At 39.7% G+C, this 25504-nt stretch overlaps 1 protein-coding gene across 1 annotated transcript; it reads right to left on the reverse strand.

Annotated features, from left to right (window-relative positions):
* Window positions 1-1691: 1691 nt before the first annotated feature.
* On the reverse strand, window positions 1692-20973 carry USP44 (ubiquitin specific peptidase 44). Its single transcript, XM_062585548.1, has 6 exons — window positions 20892-20973; window positions 14204-15716; window positions 4015-4213; window positions 3414-3522; window positions 2473-2678; window positions 1692-2103 (listed from the first exon to the last, which is right to left on the reverse strand). The coding sequence occupies exons 2-6, from the start codon at window positions 15638-15640 to the stop codon at window positions 1904-1906; spliced, it is 2151 nt and encodes a 716-aa protein (XP_062441532.1). The 5' UTR covers window positions 15641-15716; window positions 20892-20973; the 3' UTR covers window positions 1692-1903.
* Between the last annotated feature and the right edge of the window lie 4531 nt (window positions 20974-25504).

Consider the following 25504-nt stretch of genomic DNA (forward strand, 5'->3'; position numbering starts at 1 on the left):
GCAACAGAAAGATAACAGAGTTAGTTTGCTTAATATTGATGCTTGAGGCTGATGAATATTTTTTCTATAGCTCTCTAGCAGTCCCAGGATTAACTCCTTCATTAGTGCACGAGCATCTTTAGGGTCCCTGCTAACACGCTTCAGACGCCCTTGGAAAAAAGTGTCAGAAGGTTAGAGAAGAAATTAGCACAACTCCTCCCCTTCCTTTCTGTTCCCCTGAACTACCTCTAAGCAGAAAGTAAAGTGTTTAAATTGCACTTTTCTGTGTTTTTCTGGCATGGAAATGAAAAGCAAAGTATATGAAAGATTGCATATTAGAGCAATCACAAGCAGATTTGTCCGCTTGCCTCTCTTCAGCAGGTAGGCCTGGCTAAAAGAAAGGACTAAGCTGCTTTTCACACTTCATTAGGATAAGTACAAGGCAAGAAGAGTCTGAGATCTGAAGTGACTATGTGCTTGCTATAATGAGACATTTTTCCAAATGTTAGATAGCAATGGCAGTGAAAGACTTACCTTAAATCAGTGACAGATGGCCAAAGCAGTTATAGAGATAATGTCTTAGCCAGTGTTAGGGAAAAAACCCAACTGGATTTGATAATGTAGGAACTAATTCCAGTACACGCATTTATTTGTCCACATTGAGGCATTTTATTGAGGTATAAACTTTGCAAAAGATGAGGTAACAATTTGCATAGGATTTATGCAAAATAAATTCACAACTAAAAAATTTATTTGGCATTAACTCCTGCATGTGGAGAAAAACTGCCAGTTCAGGCTTGTTGGGATTCTCCTCAATGCACAGTTCTGTTAATGCTAGTGGTAGGACAATGAAGAAAGTACAGCAGTCGTAGCTAATGATGCCAAAGTCATATTTAAAGTATTTTCATACAACTTTTACAGCTTCTTGTCACTGGTTTGTTAGAGTACTGAAACAGATGAAGCTTGCTACATTTCCAAGTCATCTTGTACAATGCATGAAAGGAGGTGCTAACTTTCTTGCAGCTATGATAGCATGGAGTTTTGTTTTCAAGAAAGCTTTTTAAATTATTGGAATAAAAAGCCCCTAGTTGTCAAAGTTATTACTTCAGATTTGGCACTTGAATTTTAAATTGTCAAACAGATTAAGGCTAAAACATGGAAGTCTTAGTAAACATACATTCTTGTGCTATGAAACCACTCCTCTTTAAATACTTATATGCAAATAAGTACATGCTCCATTTCCTTAATTTCATATTTTAAGAAGTTCTATAAATGTATATCTTTAGTGTAGCTCCCTTGAGGCCATGGGGAAAAGCTTGCAAACTAGTTTCATTTCAGTCATGTAGAAAAGTTTCCCAAGAAAAGTTTAGTTACTGGTTGACATGTAAAACACTCTTTGCTGGTGAATATTAATATTTAATATCTAGTAGCAGTTCCTGCAGATGTGAGAGTCATGTCCACAGACATGAGTCATGATATCAATAGAACTAAACTATAAAATGTACACAAGCATATATAGAAAATTAACCAGAAAAATATCAGTTGCCTGTTGAAAGTCATTTTTCTAAACCAATTTAAAAAAATTTCAAAATATAAAAACAGCTTAAAAAACCAAAACAACCAAAAAGACACACACACACAAAAAAAAACCCAGCCTGAGGTAAGAGTTAAATGCAAATGGTAATCTTTCTTTAAAAAAATAGCTGTATTGAAATTCTAGGAACTTATAAAGTTACTTACTGTCAATAAAAATTTTTTACTAACAATTGTAAAGAGTACTTTAGCTAATATAAAAGTATATAGGCACTGTACACAGATTCAAAATTAAAAAAGTAGTACTATACTGTACTTGTATTTCATTAAAAAAATATATAGTTACAACAATTCAACCTTTTACCATACACACAAGTAAATTGGCTTTGGATTAGCTGCTACTGTTGTCTGTGGAACAGTCAGCTAATTCTGTGTGCTGCTGCCTTTCAGCTGTGCTAGGACACAACATTTTACCCTGTCCATTTTCCTGAGTAAGTCGCTGGCTGTAAAACAAAATGTAGGCTTGAGCCTTGCATACTTCTTCAATAGTGCACATGTTGAGTTTGGAATCATTGCAGTGTACCCAAAATCCTAGAATGAAGTAATACATCAAAGGAAATCATCAGGACACTGACCTGAGGTATTTGCCTTGTATTTGATAATTAGTGTTTAGTCCCAGTTTTTAAAAGTTGCATAGAAATATTACACTCTATATCTGCCTTTAAATGATAAAAGCCCAGTTATAGCTTCTTTAGATCTGCAAGAGAATTTGTAACCAGAATAGGTTTAACTACCCAATACGAAGTTTGAACCGTTCTTGGGTCTACACAGTGATTCTCATTTCAGGCAGGTTCAACTATAGCTGATCCCTTTTGCTTTTGAGAAAAGGCCATAAGCTTATTCAGTTATGAAATACGAGCACCCATTCTCCCATATTCTTACTCTTTAGTTTGTTCCTACCTCCTTCTGAATTGTAGCAGTAGGCAGTGTAGTGCCCGGAGCCGAATCCTTTCCCGTGATGCATTACTACAGCAGACAAGTCGTAGATAAAGCAGTCAGGTAAGAGAGACTTGAGGGATTCTCTGCAGCAGTAGGGTTCCATGTTCAGCATTTGCTCAAAAGTAACATGTACGCCAATCTTTTCACGATGATTGCGTCCTGACCACCTGGAAAATTAAGTCAAATGAAAATTTATTTTTTCTGAAGAAAAACATAGCATTTTGAGATGTTAGAACAGTTATCCTTGCTAGCATCTTCAAATAAAATACATACATACTAATTTTCATACATGTTTTTTTTTCCAGGCTTCCTCTTTCACTTCTCCTTTATTTCAAGGCCTTTTAAAATATGTCCATGTGCCTGGTGAGAGAATGTTTCCCACATATTGTACCTTATTTTTATTTTTCTTCCTATTCAGGCCAGATTTTGTGCCAATGCCTTGACTAAGAGTTCAGAGAGATGCACTCTTCACTTCCTTACTCTCAGGCTAATACATTCATGTATGTGGTTATACGAGAGTTACGTGACACTTCAGACTGAATACAATCTCAGTTTGTACGTTAGTGAATACGATCTTTCGCTCTACCTAACGAGATTAATTTTTAATCAACAGAGTTCACAGCAAGCTTACCAGGTTTGATTGAAAAAAGGATGAGATAATTTCAGTATTAAAGTAGCAAGTAGCTAGTATCTAAAAGGTCAGTTCCCTGCTTAGGACATATCTTACTGATGTTTAATTAAACAGAGAAGATAAAAACTTCCAATAACTATTTCTCATCACACTAGTAAGCTTAATAGAATTCTCAAAGACTGATGCTGAAAACCATTAATGCCAAAGGATCAATGGAAGAGGACTAAATTGCTCAGTTTGCAACATTTAAGTTTGTTGTAGTACTACTTACCTAAACCGTTTAAGGTGTAATCTGAGAACCTGAGGTAGTCGACACACCATAAGCTGCTTCTGAGCTTCTGTGAGTATAACTGGTTTAGAAGAAAACTTCCTGCGTTTTGCTGAGGCCAAACACACAGTTACGTACATACAAATCTAAATAACAGCATATTTTTATGGACCTAAAAAGCTACCGAATGTACCTCCTTAAAAAGGATACGCTTTGTGATCCATTCTGCAAGGATTATTTTATAATTTAAATGTAAAATACCTGTGGTCCCTTAAGTTATTTACATTAACTTGGAAAGCTGATGGGTGCTTCAGCTGAGAATATCACAGTCCCCATTAGTGTGTGATTGATCAGTCTCAATTTAAGAGAAGCATCACATTTTACACTATCCTTTGAATAATTTCGTCTTCTAGGTGGAGAGTAATAGCTGTCACAGCGACCATACCAGGACATAAGAGGAAGCATTTGGGGTTTGTTTGTTTGTTTGCTTTTAATGCTACATACTTTTAAGATTTGTAGTGTTTTCCTGCTACGCTTTTACTGTCTCTTTAATTCGTATTTTACATGGAAAATTTATGTCTGAGTACATACTGCCTTTACTCACTGTTGCACTGATCACATGCATATATCTTCCCTTCCAAAGCTTCAGTTTCTGTAAACTTGGCCAGCATTTCTGTCAGCAAACATGGATGTTGAGATGCCATCTCCTTGCCATTGCAGTGATACCTCTCAGGAAACTCCAGTGACAGGTCCCAGAATGGTTCTACAGTATTTGATTTATTGTCACAGGCAAGGCACGTAACCTGTAAAACAATTACTTCACGAGTTTCTCTCATTCAAAAAACTTACTTTGCTAAAAGTGTACCATAACAATGTAGCTTGAATTAAAAAAAAAAAAAAAAAAAAAAAAAAAAAAAAAAGTAGTTTTTCAGGGATCACTGATGCAAACAAAAGGCATAGTAATTTAACTGGAAAGAAATTGTATTTATTTTCTCTAATTTATTTTCTCTGAAGCAGCATGTCCAATACTGTTATCACAGAAGGGTAAGTATTCTAATGTTTTACTGAGAAACAAAAGCAGAGTCAAAATGGTCTGCCTGGGATTGTCCAAGGGAAAGCAGGTGGAGTCTCAGGAGCCTTTTCTCCAAAAAGAAATACTCCAAAAGGAATACGTACATGAAAGAGAAATTATAATTTAGCTTTAATTAAAAAAAAGAGCTGGGGTTTTTAAATTCATATCCTTCTTACTTTGTAAGTCTTCCAGGGAAGCCTGGATTGGGAAGCACACTTCTTCAAAGAAAAATTAACAGGTAAAAATAATTTATTTCTTCTTTCAGTAAGTGGATCCATCGTCACACTAGGGAAAGGACAAGCAGTAAGACAGAACATAAATAAAATGTCAAGAAATGAAGCCAGTCAACCTGGAAAATGCAAGATCATACAGCAGGGGAAGATTAATCTATGACAGACATTGAATTTTTAGGAAAGTAAACTAAAAGTAATAGTTCTTAAATATACTGGCAACACAGGACATGTGTACTTGCAATACAGTTCTCTAAAAGCCAGCTACAGCTGCTGATAGAAGTATCACACATAGTCTGGTTAGTCTTCTGCCAAAGGCTCTCCATCCTTCCTGATGATCCACATGGATGAAAAATTTTTTATGAGTAGCTGAACATACGCAGCAGTGAAACTACATTTGGCTGTAACAAGCCTAGTTCATACAGGCTGTAAAGAAATACCAGTAACTCTCCAATGTGTGCAAGACTAGAAATATATTCCTGTTCATATATTCAATTCAGCAGTCAAAAGTATAAAATAATCCTAAAGAGCAGTTACCTGAGTTTTCCACTGTAAAGGAGGTATTTATTGGCTTAACAGTTGCAGGTGATCACTAACTCAAGCAGTGCTAAATTCACTGCTCTAGAGAGCAAAGGCACATTCTGAACAAGTCCACGGTAAATTGAATTTTAAAGGGACTCAGATAGCTTTGACACAGCTTCCAAGTCTCAGACACGCTGCCACAGTTCTCCAACAGTTAACAAACTTCCCTCAAAAATGATTAAAGGAACTCAAAGTTTTCATATGTTTCTCTGTCAAGACATTTAGCCATCAACTCAAAAAAACCAGACATCACCATTCATGTTTTGTAGTAAATGGAATATCAAATATCTACTTAAGTACGCAACCAGAAGGGTAACTAATTGCCAAAGGAAAGTCTCTAAGCCTGCTACCTATTTAGGAAAATACAAATTGTTTGGAATAGCCAATGCAAAGACGTAGTAATAAAGGAATGAAGATCCACAAGGGATCTGAATATTATTCTCAGACACGCCTCTGTGTTGCTCTTCTACATATATTTCAGAAAGAACTTTTCAGTCACATTAACACACCAGCAAAAGGGTAAAATTCACTCTTTTTTCAAGAGCTCCTTTATTTTTCCTTTGAAAGCCTGCTATTGTGCCATTAGTCACCTTGCTTTGTCTGTTATTTCTCAATCATTTATATACAGTAAGAACAGATCTATCACTTTACAGTGACTTTCTTCCAGGTGTTCTTGTGAGTAATTCTCTATTTAATAAATGTAATAGCCTATATATGCTCTATGCATTAGCTACCTAATGCACATAGATATTGTACAGGCACATGTGCAAGGGAATCCATTACTTTAAGTTCTAAGAACAAAGTGCCACTGTCTTGTTTGTAGACAACAAAAAGAAGCTGACTTTATATAGCACAAGAGGATTAACTTCTGTTTTAATGTACACTGACAGAAGCTTCTTTAAGTGCTAACATCTGGCAATGTTTCAAAGCCACAAATTATTAGTAATTCAGAGCTGGAATCTAGACTTTGAGACAAAAACGTTATGTTTGGCCACAGTTCAAGCTAACTCCAGCATAAACACAGAATGACTAATAGACTTCTGCTGTAAAAAGGGATGATTTTGGGGGCCAAAAAATTATTTAATTGATGAGTTACTTAAGCAGGAATTTGCTGAACACAAATACACACTGAAGATTAATGGGCTTAGGATAATGCATACACATGAACACAGTACAAATGATTTTGATAAGTTAGGAGGTGTAAAATTTCATGTATGATATTAACAATCTACATTATTTAAAAGATCCTCTTTCCCTACTAGTTAATAAATACTGTCCCAAAGAATAAAACACATAATTGGTCCAGCTTCAATTTTTGCCCCACAAAAAAAGTAACTGGTGCAACAGTACTGTGTCTCATCTCCTCACGTGACTGCAAGCAAATCTGATATGTGCTGGTAGACACTTGTACTGAGACAGAGCTCCAGCCACCTCCTCAAATACACGATGCTCCTCCCCTCTTCCACACTGTAAACTCTCAAAGTTATCTGAGATTTGCATATTTGCCACCAGCTAAGTTCCCCACCACATCTGGAAAAGCTCATACCCAACCGCATCAGCTGCTGGGGGAAAAGTGCTGCTGTGCATGTTCTCAGTGAGAAATGAGAGGTAAATCGGGGCTGGAGCGAAGATGAACTGATTGCAAGTATTTTTCTTAGCCAGGCCAGAGCCTACCGCTGGCAGCAAGCAGGATCCTCACCCCTCTGTGGGGCCCGTCTGCACAGGCCAGTTGGCAGTGTCAGGGCCGTTTACACTGCCATTTACAGGGAGCCATTTACACTGCCGCACAACAAGCCCACGACTTCTGCTTTTATTTAAACAGAATTCCTTTATCTCATGCTCCATTAATAGTCCCTCAGCACAACCAAGCTTTTGTGCTTTTAATTAAAAGCATTGACATTTTATAATGGTTCATAAGTAGTTTGAATGAGTTGTGCAAATTAAAAAAGACAAACACGAATGGGAAGAGCTGGCAAAAAACTACATCTACCCAATAGAATTTGATGGTATGAGTATGCAAGACAGTAAGAGAAAAGAGTTTGCTCTAGTACTATGGTTAGTGACATGTACCTTCATTATTATTACATTTTACAAATTCAAGGTTTAATTCTACCTCCTCATCATATTTTAAAACCGTTATTTTAAGAAGTCTAGTGCTGTAATTTATAACAAAACTACACGAGAAGTTTACATGAGAGCAAAGCAAGTAAATTGCTGGTTTTAGCTTGTTTGGCATCCCTACTTTGCATTTGCCCTGCACACCCTCTCATGCCTTGGAACACGGGTAGTAAATACAACTGTTTGTTTGGTTAAAGCTCAGTATTAAACCATAGGCCTGAAAGGAGCAAGATCAGGTTGCTTGACTCAAGCTAAACATGCAGGTCACTCAGAAGTATCTTTGTGTTAACAGTAATAATTTGACAGCTGCCCTTGCCCTGGATGGTATTCAGCCTAAATGCTGCCAAAGAAAATAGTTAGCACATTGCTGCTGAGGAAGCTAACCCCAACATCAGCTCTGTTCTTCCTATATTGCCTGCACCTGCCTGGAATAAAGATATCCATTACTATCTCTGCTCTCGTGTTTTTGATTTTAAGAATACTTAAGACAGCCCTGTTTTGTGCTGTGCTACTACTTAAGTTTTTACTATTTGGAGACACCTACATGAAAATGTAGTAATTGATTTTTTCCACAGTAAAGTAATCAAAATAGAATAGAATAGAAATCAAAATAGAAGGGGGCTTCTAGGAACATGCTATCATAGGGAATTCCACAACACTACAGCCCATACTGTATTTCTTCAGATGTAACAATGATGACAGAACTTTATGCTGATGAGTATGGACCATCACCAAAATGAACCGAATCTATTTAACAGAGTATCACTAGCAAAACCACAGCAAATTGTGATCTGGGGTTCAATATTTTAAGTTACTACAGAGTAACTTAAAACACCACCTGCACATAACTGAAAATCAACTTGACAATGATTTTACAATCCAGGCCACACAGAAAAGCACAGATACTAATACCAGAACAGAGAAATCAGCATATGGCTTAGGGATGGGTTAAACTGCAAATGCTCCTATAACCTACCTCAAGTATTCATAGCTTTTTATAGCCTTTAGTCTATTCAGTCTGAGAGAATTCATAACTATAACTGCACAACAGTCACCCTCATCATTCACCCCTAAGCTTAAATTCATATCATACTAACCAAATATGGGAGAAAACCTCTCTCCCACAGAGATTTCTCATATCCCCTTCTCTCAACCATTTTGTCCCAAAATACACTGGTTGACCAAATAAAAGGAAATGCCTCTCCTTACAAGTCTTGCTTCCCTTAAATCTTTAAACCTACTTCGCATACTATATTTGTTAGAACCTACTTCACTATTTGGGTCTCTTGTATATTCATTTCTGCGGAAATACGTACTGTTCTTGCAGTGCTTAGCAGGGAGGGAAGTGTGGGCATTTTGCTGAGATGCTGTCTGAAACATCATTAGTACGAAGTCTGATCACTTGGGGGAGAGGGAGTAAAACATGTCTACAAATAACAAAAACTTTAGCTCTTACGCAGTATTGCTATATAAGTGGTCAATTATTAGGAAAAAAACCCAACAAAAACGCACACTCATCACCAAACATAGGTTAGCTCTAAGAAGAGCGAGCACCCAATTACAACTTTGTCCTAGAGGAAACCTCAAAGCACACCAGCACAGCCAATGCTCTTCATTCACTTCCATTGCTGTGTCTGGTGTTGCTCTACCAGAAATCTAGCCCAAGAGCTTGACAGGAGGCACAAGATTTGAATACAGCGGACTCCTCAGAAAAGACTTTCTGAAACTGCCCCAAAGAAAACCTAGTTTCGAAAGGGTTCCTCACCAGTTGAAAAAGATGATAAAAATGGTATGTGACCAGGTATTTCTTCAGTCATTTACACTAAATTTTAATTTACTCAGCAGTACTATAAAGGAATCATAGTTGTTTGCTGCTTTGCAACATGTGCCAGTTTACAATTAAACACTGTATTCATATTTCAACACTAATTTTTATTCTTTGAAGCAGGCAGACAAGTAGCTTTAATATAAATCAGCACAAATCTTATTTCTGCCCCTGCCTTACTGGGTCTCTTTTAGTCACAGAAAACATTGATTATCCTTCTCCTTGCCTTGAGCTAGCAGCTTTCCCCATTTAAACTGAAAGGACAGAGGAAGTTGGCCAATGTCATTGCAAGGCCACTCTCAATCATCTTGGAAAAGGTCATTGCGATGGGGGAAGTTCCTCAGGACTGGAAAAAAGCAAAGGTCTCTTATCTTCAGGAAGGGCAAGAAGAAGGACCTGGGGAACCACAGGCCAGTCAGCCTCACCTTGACGTATGGGAAGATGATGGAGCAATTTGCAAACATATTAAGGACATTTTTAAAATATAGTTCAGGGTGGTCAAGGACTGGACCAGGCTGCCCAGAGGAGCTGTGAATTCTCCATCCTTGGAGATGCTTAAAACACAGCTGGACCTGTCCTGAGCAGCCTGCTCCTCTAGTTGACCTTGTTTTGAGGTATCAGAAAAATCAAGAATGAAACCTGAGCAACTGAGGTAAGACAAGCAATTTTTAGTAACAAAAAAGGTTTCTAAAATAACCATTGGATCTTCAGTAATTATTGACTATTCTGTTATTAGATTCAAATATACATTCACATCTCTTTCCATCTAACACAAAATTAACAATACTAAGAGATTCACAAATTCAAAAGACTATTTTGGCATTATGTAAGCATAGGTATCAATATTTAGATTCTCTCTATAATATTGGTTTACACTAGAGTCATTTTTTCTGGTAAATTCTTACGGCAATGAGGTTTATTTTAAAATTTGAGGTTTTTCAGGTTTTACCATACAGTATTTGATGGGCAAAAGGACAAGAGATAAGGTGCATATAGTATCAATTTTCCTTAAACTACTATTATCTTCCAGTTCATCTCATAACATGGAGCTTCTGGAACTTAGTTATAGTGTGCAATCTATTTGGGAAGTATGTGCTAGACTTCCTTTTCAAGAAGAAATTGAATTGCCCTCAATATAAGATATCCTGGCAAAAAATTAAAAATTGGTTTAAGTACACACATGGGTTTCTGCTAGGAGGAATTCTGGACACATAGGGCAAAAGTTTTCCAATGCAGTGCTGAAAATACACCTTAGCTTTGAAAGCTAAAGTCTGTTATTTCAGTTTTCAAGATGTCTAAAATATACCTATCTACTTCCTTGTTTAATATGGACAAAACTAAAAATATATTTCAGTTAGTATTTTTTTTAATATTTAACTTTAAAAACTGTTCCACACTGCTATTTAGCTAGAGTCATTTTAAAATCACAAGCCAAAAGACTTTTTAAATAAAGACTGTGGCTAACCTGTTTCAGTTCTTGAAGTTTACTTCAAATATCTGTGGATCACTATAGGTCACTTTACCACTGGCAAATAAAGTGTAATACTCTTCTTTCCCACTGAAGGGCTCCAGGACTGGAGAGAGCAGGTATCCTTTCTTCCACTAGAGTACAAACACTGAGGGATTGTAAACAACTGGCATTTTAATAGATATACTGGGATCTTCTTGCAGTCCCAAGTGGGATTGTGAAGGAAGAACCAACTTCTCCAGTGCATCTGCACCTGAGAGCAGTTTTCTATATAAAGACTCGTTTGCCCTAGAAGCACTATACCACATCTTGCTGCAGGCAACCACTGGAGGAAGACTAGCATGCGGAAAAGGAAAGAATAGAGGGTGAGGGTTTTGTAGCTATAGATCCTATCTCTACTCTCTTTAGATGCATTGGGTATTTAAGTTTCACAATCTGTACTGGAGAGAAAAAACCTCTAATCCTAGAAAGGATGTTGGAATTAAAATTTCAAGTGGCAATCCAACTGTCTATGCCCACACCATTCTCAGAGTTACTCATTATGTAGCTTAGCATTCAATAAAACAGTAAAAGAGAGATATTTCAAGTGAAGAAAACATCAGGAAGTACCTCATAAAAAAACCCCAACCAATTCACCTAATTCTTCTGACATCACCCAAAGCTTTTCCTAATTATCAAAAAAGCAGTCTGAACAAGATTCTCACATGTCCTATTTTCTCCTCTTTCTTGATTCTGCAGCCAGGTATGGTGTTGAATCAGGTAGCCACTTCTATGGCAACAGACTGATGGCAAGCTCAGGATTATTACTTCCCTTTAAGTTAAAATAAAACAGCTAGGAGAAGAGTCAGAATGTTTTATTGCACATGTGAAAGTAATGTGAAACCTAAGTAAACATACAGTTCATATGCCTTGTATTAAGACTAGGGCATAGTATTCCTAAGGTTTAAAGGTCAAGTAGATTGCCTTTACTACACTTGAGTATCTCATAGCATCAAATATCTTTAACTAATACTTTCAGTGCAAACAAATGCATACTAAGTGTATTAACTTTTTAATCCTAAAATTGAAAACAGTTGCTGCAGAAAACCTAGTTTCTCAATTCCCCCTATTCACTGAATTAAGGTGAATTTTACAAAATATTCTGGATCAAAATCCCATCCTAGTTTCAATAAACACAACAGCCCATGGCTTCAACTATCTTAAAAGTGAGAAACTGTAGCACTGTTAGAGCATGTAAATAGATAAAAGTTAAGCATATAAACACAAGCATACAGTCTCTGATTTTAAGCATTTGTATTATGAAAGATGTGATAGCTGAGCAAGAAGTTGTTCATATCTTTCCATCCCTGCAAGGATGTTTTCTTGCCACACACACTTAAACAAAAACCTTTATGATGGCTGTTGGTGCCAGTCCTGGCTAAACATGGATGGATGAATCTTACTGAGAGGAGGAAAAATAATTGCCTAACAGTTTGTAAGGCTCATTCTTCCTTGATAAAACTTGTTCAGGTACCTTAATGATTCAGACCCTGGTGTTTGTACATGCAAGAAAAGTACAGATCTTCAAGGGTTACCTTATGCTGCATATCATGTTCAAAAGTGCTAGAGAAAAACAAAACTGGAAAATAGGACAGAAGATACACTGGGAGGTGAATTTATGGACATTGCCTGTGAAATTGCCTAATGAGTTGGTGATAAATTACTTCAGATCAGCAGTCTCAATACACTTGTTTTTTGGTCTCCCTCTCTCTTGGCATTCTGAAGTTTACCAAGGCTGTATCTTGCATATGGGTATTGATCAGCTGCAGTAAAAGAGCTACATATTGCAATTGCAAAAGTCACAAGATAGCTCAAACCTGTTTAATTTCCTTTCAGGCTCACTCAGTGACACTTGAGTGATTTCTCATTTATTCCTCTCTCACTTTCAGGAAGATGGGAGGATTTCTAGCCACAAGGCCCTTCACACAACAAGGAGAAATGTCTAAAAGTAGTGGTATTATTTAAATTTTGATTATCATTTTCAGAGCCCTGGTAATCCTTCCAGCAAATGACTCCTGTAAGAAGGCAATGCAACCAAAGCCTTGTCATTTAGAATTCTTCAGCAACTACCTGGTTTTACTGTCAATGTTACTATTTTGGAAAGGAATGTGATTTTCAAATAGAAAGCTGACATAATATAAAATAAAATAAAATGACATAATAACTACACTAGACGCATATATTGGTGCAACTCTGATACAAGATATGTTGGCTACTTTGAGAAAAGTAGGTATGCCAACAGAAGTGTGCTTATACTGCGCCAAATAGAAGGTGGAGAAGGATGATCCATTTTTAATCAGTAGATTATAGCAGTTTCCTGTAGTTAAATAAGACCTAGAATTTAACATATGTTGAAATGCAACCATAATTTTAAAAGCTCTGTTATCTTATTACAAAGTGTATAGATGTAACAGCAGATAGCAAACCTATCTCAGTTATAGAGCACTTTGATTTCTAGCTTCCCATACAAAAACACTAAACAATCAACCGAGTAGAGAGAATAATGCCAACATCTACTTTTTTGTTTTGTCTAAAATCGCTGCTCATTTACACAGAATATCTTTTAACGTTTCTGCACTAGCTCAGTAACATATGCACATATACACTAAAGACCACTTCTGAGACTTCGTCAACCTCTATTCTTGTTGTTGCAATTTAGTTGGTTTTTTGATGAGTTTAACAGAAACCAGCTTTTCTGTCAGTTCAGTTCTCAAATCTTTGTACACATACACAGTTGGGATATGCCTAACAGTTAAGTGGATACTTTGAAGTACTTAACAGGAAGTCAAGAAAAAAAAAAAAAAAGGTAGTAGTCAGGCAGAGAAGAGGAAAACAACCATCGCCTCCACCCCACAAATTTGGTTTCTGTGTTGACAGAGCCTTCCATATCTCCATGTAGTGGGAAGGATCAGTATCCCTGTTACAGCATTTGTAAGCAGAAATGTCAGCTCATGTTCAAAGTACTTACTGAAATAATGCAAATATTTTCCTGCTTAGCAAGTATTACATAATTTCCACGTAGACCAGATTAACATCTTTAACACCTTCTTTTATCTAGCATCATGATAGCCAACTAGGTGCTTAAACTGTAAATTCATTACTGCATGACAGTTGATGCCTAACAGTAAGGTCATGCGGTTCTCAGCAGTCCTGTATTCCTTGAGCGCTTGTATCTCGTTTAAGCAGACGCGTTAGGCAAAGCTACATTCTCTTGCAGGTCCTTTGCTCTCAGTAATGTATTACAAGAGTGTGGCTTACAATATCATACTTATAACTGTTATATTTACCAAGCGCCTCTTCTACTGAAAGTTTTAGGAGTACCCAGGTGTTATTTCTATTTTAGCTGTCTACAGTATATCCACCACGCTTACTAATCTTTGAAGTACATCTATCATTGACCAATGTAAGTTGGTAGCTACAAATCACTAAACAGTTGAAAACAAAACAAAAACCACATACCTGGCTTAGGAGCTGTCCATGAAAAATGGTGTTAACCACATTCAAAACCTGTTTTATAAGTTTCCTTTGCGAAGCAGGGATGAGAGCTGGATATCTGGTCCCTGTGGTCTCTAGTTCCTTCTGTACTTTATCTAAAAGTTCACAGAGGAATTCCTGAGCATCCTGTTGGGCATATCCCCTGAAGGCTGGAATTAGTCTCCATACAGAGTGGAGCATGGCAAAAGGAGATACCAGCGCCCACTTGCCAGACCACATAACTTGGAAAAGGGTATGAAGCTCATGGCAAAGAGAAATATGCTTTGAACTTGGCTCTCTGGGCTGAATAAGTTCCATATTTCTACTTTTCGATGCTCCTCCACTTAATCCAGAAGATAAACTAGGTCGTCTCACAGAAGATGACGATCCCTTTACTTTTTCATGGTTGTCATTCACATGTAATGCTGAGGCACTAACTGAAGGGTGTTTAGATGAAGATCTTGTTTTACCATTGGCTGCTGTTGCCAGTAGTTCCTGAGTTTGGCTAAGATCAAGCTTTAAAAAGCATTCACGAAAAATATGCAAGTGACTTAATACCTGCAGGATAGAATTCATATAGCATGTATTTCCCAGGTTTCTTAGTCCTGTTACACCAGGAGTTACTGTGGGCCTTCGTTTAAGTGGAGAGTCACTTATTTTTTTCAATCTTACTTCATTTGAGGTATACATTTCTTTCAACTCTGCCACAGATTCCTCATCCTGTGATGTTTTCGGCATGCAGGGTGCTGTTTTTGAGAACATTCTGCTTTGATTTTGCAAGCGACAGCTTTTTCTCGGAGGCATCTTTTCCATCTCTGCTTTTAACCGCCGCTTTCGCTCCTGCCTTCTCTTTCTAGCTTTGTCTCTTTTTTTCTCTGCTTCTTCCCAACGCTTTTCTTCTTCTAAAATCCTCTTTCCACTAGGTGTCAACCCGAGCCACGATCTGAATATTTTGCCCATGAACGCATGCCTTCTGTGCCAGAGTGCTGTGAACATGCGGTCCTCTTTCCGGAGCAAGGCTTGGGCACCGTCATGTGAAAGATAAGAGTCATCGCTTGTACCCATAGAACGCAAAGTCCTCCCACTACGAGTCGTGCACTCATAGTTTTGACTCTTGATTGCACTTAATGTGCTTCGCAACAGTTTTAAGTCACCAGTTGCGTTATCATTAAGAACATAATCATCACAGAGATAACAGAAAACATACAACTCATTTACTTCCAATGCCACTGGGTGACCCTTCTCCTGAAAGTGCTTTAGTGCATGCTCTTCAATATATCTTCCACATGCCACGTGTGAGCAGCTGAGGCATGCCCACACAGATTCAGTAGTATTGCAGTCCACGCAATGCCATTTCTGAGGATTCAGAATGGAATGATCTTGGGCCAGCCGCAGACGCCCTATGTGCTTACACTTATCCATGTTAAAATTGAAATGTCAGAGAAACTAGTGAAACATCACCCAAACTATTTTCTGTCCATGATATTTCAATCTGCAACTAAAAAAAAAAAAAAAAAAAGGCTTTAAGCTACAGTTCATAAATACCCAACTGCATCGCTTTAAGTGTAGGTATAACATATAACAAACTCACACCTCAAGTCAAGATTAATCTCCATCCAACTAATTCCCACCATTAAGAACACAGAAAGGCATCCAGTTATCTGGAGTCACAATCAACGTTATTATCAGTGGTTTGACTGGGACACTCTGGAACTAAATGACCTGCATACAACTGTTCATACTCCTAGTACCATACTCCAGTACCTTCTGGCTCAGGACTGAAGCACACCAGCATCTTTAGACTAAGCCTGTTTTTTCAAAAGAACACTGAATTAGTTAAAACACATTGTTCTAGACTCTAGATAGAAACGAGAGTTTAAAGGCTCCTACTAATTCTACTCCTCAGCATAGAGATGCAAACAAAACTGTTTCACTTTGATTTGTTTGCACACTCCCACCAGTTTGGATAAATGAGGCTTTATACAACTTAAACCATTAATTAAACCACACCTTTAATTAAATCACTGCACCTTTGCACTGTGGCAAGCCCATTATACAAAAGCTTTCTACAATAACATATCTTCCATAAGTACATTTTAACTTATTTAACACCTCTGAAAAGCGAAGGTAGCCTGGAAAAGCAGGACTCAAGTTCCTCATAAGACAGAAATACCACAAGGGATACACCTAAACTGATGCAACCTTTATAAAAAGTACTATTTTGAAAAGATTTTTCTAATCTATGGCTTAAAAAAAAATCATTCAATAAATTGGCTAACACTGGTCTACATCCTCTTATAAGTCTATGTGGTAGGATTTATTTATCCAAAGCTGCTACATTTGCTTTCTCCCAGAAAGGGCATTTACCTAAAATAAGTAGGCTCTGACTGACAGAATTAAGACAACAATGATTCGTTATTTCATTATGTTTTTGCCATCTTTAGACTTTCCAATCTAGCTGAGAGATGTTATATAGATAAAGTATGTCAGAAAGTGATTATATTTGATCTGGAGAGTTTCTGCCCATGATGTCACTTACTAGGAGGGCTAAGTAGCACACACCACCACCATCACTCAGCACATTTACTACCAGATGAAATAGTTACTCACCTGAGAAGTACCAAGTGCTTCTCAAATATAAAGGTTATGCCAAGCAAGATAAGTGTTGCCATTACAAATGAACAGATATTGTGGACCTGGCCTAGGCTTTACAACATCCATGCAAGGTTCAGGATAACAGATTTTACAGATGTGTAAATCATTCCATGGAAACATTAAGTGATTTAGACAGCTCTAGATGGAAGCTAAAAGGCTATAACTCCAGCTATTATCACTGAATATGCTACTATTCCTCCATTTTATCAGTCCTGAAATACAAAATAGACCAAAAAAATCTCTAACTTTGTTAACTAGGTTGTGACATTGTGCCAGTTACCACTCAAGGAGTCCTAACATCAGATGACCTAACACTAAAGGAGGAAAACAGCTAAGGAGTTGCATCTGGCTAGGAAACTAGTTTCACTTTTGGTATGGTACTTAGGTAAAACCTGCATTAAAGGATTTAACAAAGTGACTTTGTCATGCAGCTAATGCTTTTTAAAGTGTTACAATACAGTTGCAAGTATAAGAACTGTAACAGTTCTCTAAGTATGTAGTAGCAGGTAATTAGCATCTAGCATTATTCCATGTTGTATAGTTCTTACTCTAATATAGAAAAGGTTGAGCCAGCTGTAGTGAAATTAAAGCGTATACAGTTTTATATGCCCATGTTTATCATTCAGTTGTCTCCAGTCCACACTAACTACAATAAACAATTTTAGGCACCATAACTTCTGGGTATCCATTCAATAATTCCCAGATCAAATATTAGCCACAGGGTCTTGTGGGAGGTCAAGATGCTGCGGTCACCAGATCATGGAAATAAGTCCTGCTGCACTTTTTCAGCTTGCCAGCACTGCAAACATCCATTCCTTCTAAAAAGCAGTGTATTAATAGTCTGCTAATGAGATTCTTTAAGAATTAATTACATAATAAGTTTGCAAGAATTAAATACTGTAGATATAACTTATCTTTGCTTTTGGGCTAACCAAAACAGACTTTCTCTTTTCCTAGGTACAACACACTAACAACCACTGAATAGCAGTAACTTGTTCCAGTCACCGAACAGCAGTAACCACTCTTACTCACTTAACAAGTTAAGTGTAAAACATAGTTCTTTTACAGTGCTTCCTCCATCTCTGTTGAACATCATGCTGTTCAGTGGCCTGATAGATGCACCTAAAAGCTTTAGTAATATGAAGACCTCTTTGTTACTGATGCACTTCTAGGACATCTGTATAGCCAGATATACTGGGAAGGAAAATTGGAAGTTGAAATTGCTGGACTTTAGTGGGTAAATCTTTGTCAGATCTTAAGATCTGAACTTCCTGATAGAATGGTCTGCCAAAAGCCTAAGGACACCTATCTTCTCAGAAGGCAAGCGGATATAAAAAATAAACAGCTTTATTTTTTCAGATTAAAAAAAAAAAACTTAAATGTTTAAATGTCTGCTTTCCTTCAAAAGATGCAGGTGATCTGTACATTCCTATGAACTATCTTGCTCTTGATAATATTTTTCAAATGGAAAAAAAAATAAGAGGGCCTTAAGATAAGACACAGTGTTTACATAGTGATTTTTAAAAATAGCATAAACATATAGGATTGACCTGTCCAACTGCTCTGACTCACAGTACTGCCGTACTGAGAACAAAAGTAGTCCACTGATTTCAGAATGACCATTGTGCAAAACAGAGCTGCTTCATCAAGCTTTTCATGCAAAAGTAACATGATTTCATGAAAGTGCAAGATCAGCACCTTGAAAACATAAAACCTCATGCCTCTCCCCCCACCAGCAACCAAGTCAGCATGACATTTTTCCACATACATCGATGTGGGCATGGAGAAAGGGGGGCAGAGGGGGAAGCAAACAAACTGGCGTGGTAGGAGTCAGTTTCTTTGAAAAAAACACGAAGAAATCAAAACGTGCATTTTAGTCAAAGAGAAATGAATAGCTAAAAAGACTATGAAAAAGTTAACAGGAGAAAACTGAGACTTGAGCCGAGTGTCACACAGCACACTGATAGCACAATGTTTTGAGATGTGGAGCACTGAAGTCCTGAGACTAAATCAAGTCACAACATCTAAAGCACTTGCCTTAGAACCAAGAATTGGAAAAATACTGGTAGAACTGCTAGGGGAAAAAAAAAAATGTAACCTGGAGTGATATGACAGATAACAGTAGAAGAATATAGAAGAAGATACTGGCACTTATTCCTATTCCTGCTAGAAAGGTACACCCGGAGTAAAATAGTACAAGCAAATGCTACAAAGTTAAAATTCCCTTAAGAAAGCTATTCAATACTAATTTGTGCAGTCTTGTGTCCTGAAGTTCAGTTCTTTGCGCGCGCACACACAAAGAAACTGAGAATGAGTCGACCAGCACTTCAGAGCTCAAGGTCCTTCCCCCTGCCCCAGGCAGTGAGAACAGATCTGAGCAGAAGTAGGTAGCAAAATAGTAAGCAAGTATTAACATACAAAACAGTACTATTGGAAGCGTTAAGTTGCATGGGAAAATAAGAGATGTATAAAAGTCTTCTCTTGTGTCAGTTTCACTTGCAAGAAAAAAAAATATATTCAAAACTTGACTTTTTGTTTCCACTGAAGCATATTTCAAGATTACTGACATGCTTATGTCTTTAACCAGTTTTACTGCAAGAACAGCTGACAAACTGCATTTTGGGATAACGTTTTATCTGTGTTAAAACCAAAAAACCTAAGAAGCCAAGAAAATGGAAGTTCTTGTTCCATCTGTAAGTGTGCACTAGAAATCTTAAGTTTTATCCTTGCATATGTAAAATTTAAAAATCATAACTCAAATATAAACAAAAACGAAAACTTTTTTTCCTGTTAGCAATTATTTCTGTAATTAATTGCATGATCAAACACCATCTCAAGCATTAGATGGGAAATTCAGTACCTGATTTTACTAAAACTCAGCTACTAAAGACTACGCTTTTAACATAACAGCTTCTAAATCAGAGGCCAACTGATATTCCTCAGGTTCAGCACCTGTTTAGTATTTGAAAGAGAAGAGAGTCACGGGTTATTTTCACCCATGTCTTAAAAGTTTTAGGTGAGCGGTGTGTTAACTTGAAGTGAGACGCACCGTTTCGGCAGACGCCGATCTTTTATAAATGAAGCCAACCAAGCAGAACATTGATGCACAGAGCTTCGCGCAGCACCACAGTCCCGTAAGCAACAGCAGTTAAGGCTTAAGAGAACAAAGCCGCACTTTAACAAGTAACTCTGCAAACATTTTCTGGTTTCCATCAGCACAGTCCTGTGACAAGCATCCCCCAACCTCCTTTTATTTTTTTAATCTATACACCTCTTTATTTTATTTAATTTTTGCCAGCAAATGAGTGAGTGTATCTACAGCGCACTGCCCGCCAGCAGCGCAGCTGGAGACCTCCTAGCTAAGGCTCTGCGATCATCAGGCGTTTGCGCCAGTACATCAGACACCGACGCTGCCCTAAAGCCGAAACCCTGCGGTAGTTACTGCGACTAACTGCCCGCTCACTACAGTTGAGGATTCAAGGGGAACAGTCCGGGTTTTTCATGCTGCTACGCACGCGGTAACTCTTGCTTAGCCTGCATATACACCTGACAGCTCTGCTAACTTAGAAAACGCTGGACTATTCCGCCGGCTCTTCGGGCGGGGGCGGCTCCGGCCCAGCCGCTGCGGGATAAAGGCGGCCCGAGCCAGTCACCGCACCAGCTGCCGCTAGAAACCCCATTTTTCAGCCCAGGGGCGACACTACCCCCCCCCCCCGCCCAGCTCCCGCGGGGAACAACCGGCACTGAGCAGGCGCCCATGGGGCCGCTCCCCGGGGACGGGGGAGCCGCCGCGCCGGCTCTTCGCCCCGCGGGTGGCCGAGGGGGGCGGCAGAGCCGCCGCCGCCGCCCGCACCCGTCACCCGCCGCTGCCGCCATCTTGTGCGCCCCGCGCCGCCGCCGCCTCGGAGCGGCCCCTTGGCGACGTCAGCGCCGCCCGCGCGGGGACCCCCCTCGCCCCCTCCCCCAGCGGCGCCCAACGGCCGCGCGCGCCCCCAGGCCGCCGCCGCCCCGCACCCACCTGCCGCCGCGGCGCGGGCGGGAAGGGCCGAGCGCCATGTGCCGGGCGCGGCGGGTTGTCACCAGCTTTGTAGCAGCAATCAAAGTCCTCCCACGTCTCCTCCCACCTCCCCCTTCCCCGCCCGCGCCGCTCCCCGGGCCGGGCCGGGCAGGGGGCGGCGGAGGGCGGGGGCTGCCACGGCGGGCGGCGCCCCCCCCCCCCCCCCCCCGTATCCCCGGCGGAGCCCGCGGCTGGTGGGCGCGGGTGTCCCTGGCCGCTTCGTTCGGGCACCCCAAATCCCCTTCGCTCGTTTTGGAGCGGGCTCCCTCACCCTCCCACCCGAGACTCGTTTCTGATTTTGGGGGCGAGTGTCCCCCCCCCCTGCCCGCCATCGCGGCGGGACCCCCCGGCAGAGCCTGCGGCGCTCTGGCGGCCTCTCCGCCGGCTTCCCCGGCTTTCCGCGGCCACCTCGGCTGTGGGAAGTGCGGACCTGGACCTGGCGGGGGTGCTGGAAGTCCCGTCACGGAGAGCTGCCAAAACAAACGGCTCATGAATTATCGGCCAGATCTGTTAAATCCATTGGAATTTGGTGGCGACCGGGCTGTTATTTACAATATCGTTTTACCTTTTCTCCTGGTGGAACAGCGTAGGCTTTTAACACTTGGCTAATAACCTACAGAAAATACGTTTTGGCCGAGACAGGTCTGTACCATGCCAGGAAGCATTAGGGATCTTGGTCTTTTCCACGGTGGGTCTCCGTCTTCCCTACGTTTTGCTCCTGTTTTGTCTTTGATGGCATCGTGATTGCTCAGTGAGAACAAGCTCCCTCAAGCCAAAAAAGCGTTTTTGTATTTCCCCAAATTAACCGGAAAATGCAGCTCTGAGCTGAGGGGTAAGGGCCAAGCGAAATGCTGCACCCGTGGCCCTGAGCAGACTTCGGTCTCCGAAGCACTGCTGCGGCTCATGAACATTAACTTCCCAGCAGTCTGGGGTATTACCTGGTTAGACGTGACAAAAACACACTTGCTCAGCCTTCGGAATCACTTCACGTCGTTCTGCAGTTTTTTGCATGATTTGGCGAAACCTCTGTAAGCAAGCTCACACTAAAAAAAAAAAAAAAGAGAGCGAGAGCGAGCCTTAGCAGGCCTATATTGTGCATGGATTGAGTAATTCTTCAGTCCTCAGTTTCCATTAAACACAGAAAAACTTGTAAACTCACATGTAGGCATCCTAGCTTTTAAACTTTGATCACCTTTATGCTGTCCTTTTTAAACTGCAGTTCCTGAAATATTATCGGCTACTTTTAGCTGATTTCTAGTGCTGCATGTTCACGATTAACTTGAACTTGCAGATAACTTCTGCTGTGTCCTGGGATATACTGGGCAGTGGTACACAGTGTATGTGCGTGTGGCCAGGCGCTGAGCGGCTGCTAAGAATAGGTGTGTGGTGAAACTTGCTTTTGATGCTGGGCTGGTTTAATTTTTTGCATGCCTGCTCAGGCAGGCTTGCCTTTGTTTTATGCGAATATATCCTAAAAGGCAGCGCACTGCGCTGCTAAAGGCCTTCAGGACATGCTCGTGGTGTGTGTTCGCTGCTTATTAGCACCGATAAACAAGAGGTTGTTTGATTCAGAAGGTGAGGCCACGCTCTCCTTTTGAATCTGTTATCTGCCAGGATGTTTTCATGATGGCACTGAAGTCTCAGACATCTGTTTCTGTGTTTCTAATTGTGTCATCGCAGAAAATGTGTTTCAGTTTAAAACTTGAAATGAAATATATAAGGCCTGGTTGTCTCAGTTCTCCTCCAGTAGTGCTTTTCAGGGCTTGCTGTTTCTAATGAGACTGCTGAGACATAGCTAGCAGAATGTGGCCGAGAGAGACACAAACCAGGTTTTTCCTCAGGGTCATTTTATCTCGGTGCTTTCAGAAACTCACATAAAGGGTATATGGACAGGTAATCTCACTAGGTTTCTTTTTCACAGTTTCAGTCTGTTTCTAACTTGCAATTTTAAAATAAGGAGTGATGTTGCCTAATTAAAATATTTATGAAAATTAACTGTTCATGAACAGTAATTCCTTGCATTTACACATCCTTATTAGGTACTTTTAAAACACCTTTCACTATTTTCAAATAACTATCATTTATTTTTGCCAAGTTAGTACCTACATCTTTATTAGTGGCATTTTTTTCATAGTTGGGAGCTAAACTGTCCCATCATGGTGCATCACGGGTATCCTCGTACAATATTCGCTGTCTCCATATCTAAATGTTGTTCTGTGTGCATGTCTCTGTGTCAGCTAAGTGTATGCTGAATATACTCTTGAGACCAGACCTACCCACCATCCATCCTGTAACCTCTCAAGCTGTGCTGGTGGGCTGCTTTCATCAGCACTTATGACTCTATCCAGCGGGAGGATGCAGGAGTAGTCTCAGCACGCACTTGAGCTGTTGTCCACGGGGTCAAGGTGGACCACATCTAGGTGAGACTCAGGGTATTGCCGTTCGAGACATGGAAAGATATCCTGAGCCCTGCATTTCCTAAGCATCGCATGGAGACTTTGATGCTGAGCAGCTTATAGGCAGGTTTGAGCCAACAATGTAAGTGTAAAACAGTGGGTCTTAGCTGTGCATATACTTAACCCCGCTCCTGAGCCCTTTATTTGTTTGGCTGCAGCCTGACAGCCTGTCACCACCCCCCTCCCTCCTGCCCTAGATGGCCACTTTTACCAGCCATTCCCAAAGCGCTTTTGACCCCAACAAATTCCATTTTACTTATGCTATTTTCTGTATCTTGGCAGCCTATCACATCTCTGATGCACAGTGCTACCCCATTCTCCTTCACCAAAGAGTGGATATCTTCCAAAACCCTGTTGTAGTGATAACAGAGATTTGCCATGTATCTGATTTCACACAGAATTGATTAAGTTCCTCCTTTTCTCGTTTGTTTGCTTTCTTTTTTTGCCTAGATTTCCTAAACAACATTTTAGCTGATTTTCCCTAAGCACATGTCATACTATTACTGGATTACAGCAGTCTTCAATCTCCGTTCCTGCATGTCGGCTAATCCATTACAAAGTATTGATTTGGAATCAGGATTTGGCTCCGGCATAAGAGATAAATCATTGAATTGCTGTGTGCTACTCATACCATATCTCCTCCTGCTTTGTGTAAGCATTTAGTGATATCCCACTTATATTTTGTGGCCTTCCTTCAACCTTTCTCACAACCATACATTTGTTCTTCTAAGTAATGGTTACATTGAAAACAATCCAGGCTGGTAAGAAAATTCCTGAGCCTTAGGGACATATAAGATGCAGCTCCTTTCCACCATCCAGACATTATAGCTAGAATGTTTGTGATTTATGGAGACAGCCAGAAATTGATTTCCCAAATGTAATCTAATTTTAAATTCATTGAGAATTCATGAAAATGGTTCGCAGGTATGTAATATATTGTCAAGAAACAAGCAAATGTAATAAATTCTTGAAAGTAATGTAACCTTATATCTTCCTATTATATGTAAAAATATTCTCTGGAGAGGAAAATACCACCTCTGACTCAATGTTATAAACTTTCTAATATGGCAAAGCATTTTAATGTATTTTTAAATGGTCCCTAGCATTATATATATATCGTGCGCACTTACTGCATTACTAAAACTGATGAAATATTTACTTAGCCCATTTGATGGATGGAGACATCAAGAGCTGTTCTTTCAAAAGAGGCATCTGAACTCCTGAAAATGCTTGAAATTTCAAATTTCTGTCAAACGCAAGCATTATTATAAAACAACAATAGGTTTTCATACTTAAGAACCACAAAGAGGTAAGTTAAGCAAACCTTTTGAATGTATCTGAGAACAGAGTTGAAATGATAGAATGTATCAACAACGACTTGACACAGATGTGCATCTTTGTTTCCACAAGATTTACCTTGCTTTGGATCCATTTTTATATTTTGAATGTTCAAAAATAATGAAAAGGGAGGTGGAGACAAAGAGAAAGCTTCATATAAGCTAAAGAAGTGAAAAGCAGGCTTTAAAGAAGTGGGAGGCAACCTTTTGCTCTTGTTGAGATGAACGTTAATATTTGTTTGCACCATAGCAGCGCTCAGGCTCCACACTTAGGATCGGTGCCCCTATACATCAGGTGGTGCAATGCAAACACAGATGCAACCCACAGCCATGGTGTCTGCTAGTCAGGCAGTGCGGGAGGTGTCTCTGGCACCCACACAGCTTATAGGACTGTTGTGCCCTTCTGGATCAGCAGCTGGTGATGAGATGGGATAGCCTATGACCTCTCAAATGGCATGGGATATCAATGTGTAGACAGCTGAACTGAGCCTTGGAGATGCTCATCAGGCTGACCCTATGCAGATAGCATATATACTTATCTAAGTTGATTTCTAGACTCCTTTGAATGCACCAGCCGAGAGCTCAACCATTTTATAAACTTAAACATCTGATGTCATTTGAAAGGTGGTGGGGCAGCCTAGCTAACCTTGAGTTACACATCTGGAGAGGCGTGAGTTTTCATATCTCCTGGGTCATGTCTGCCAGCTCCAGGTAGAGGTCTCCCACACCTTAGGAGGATTTTTCTTGCTTTAGATGCCTATGTGGAGGCAACTGAATCAAG

The sequence above is a fragment of the Rhea pennata genome, chromosome 1 (assembly GCF_028389875.1).
Source record: "Rhea pennata isolate bPtePen1 chromosome 1, bPtePen1.pri, whole genome shotgun sequence".
In the NCBI taxonomy this organism is placed as follows: Eukaryota; Metazoa; Chordata; class Aves; order Rheiformes; family Rheidae; genus Rhea; species Rhea pennata.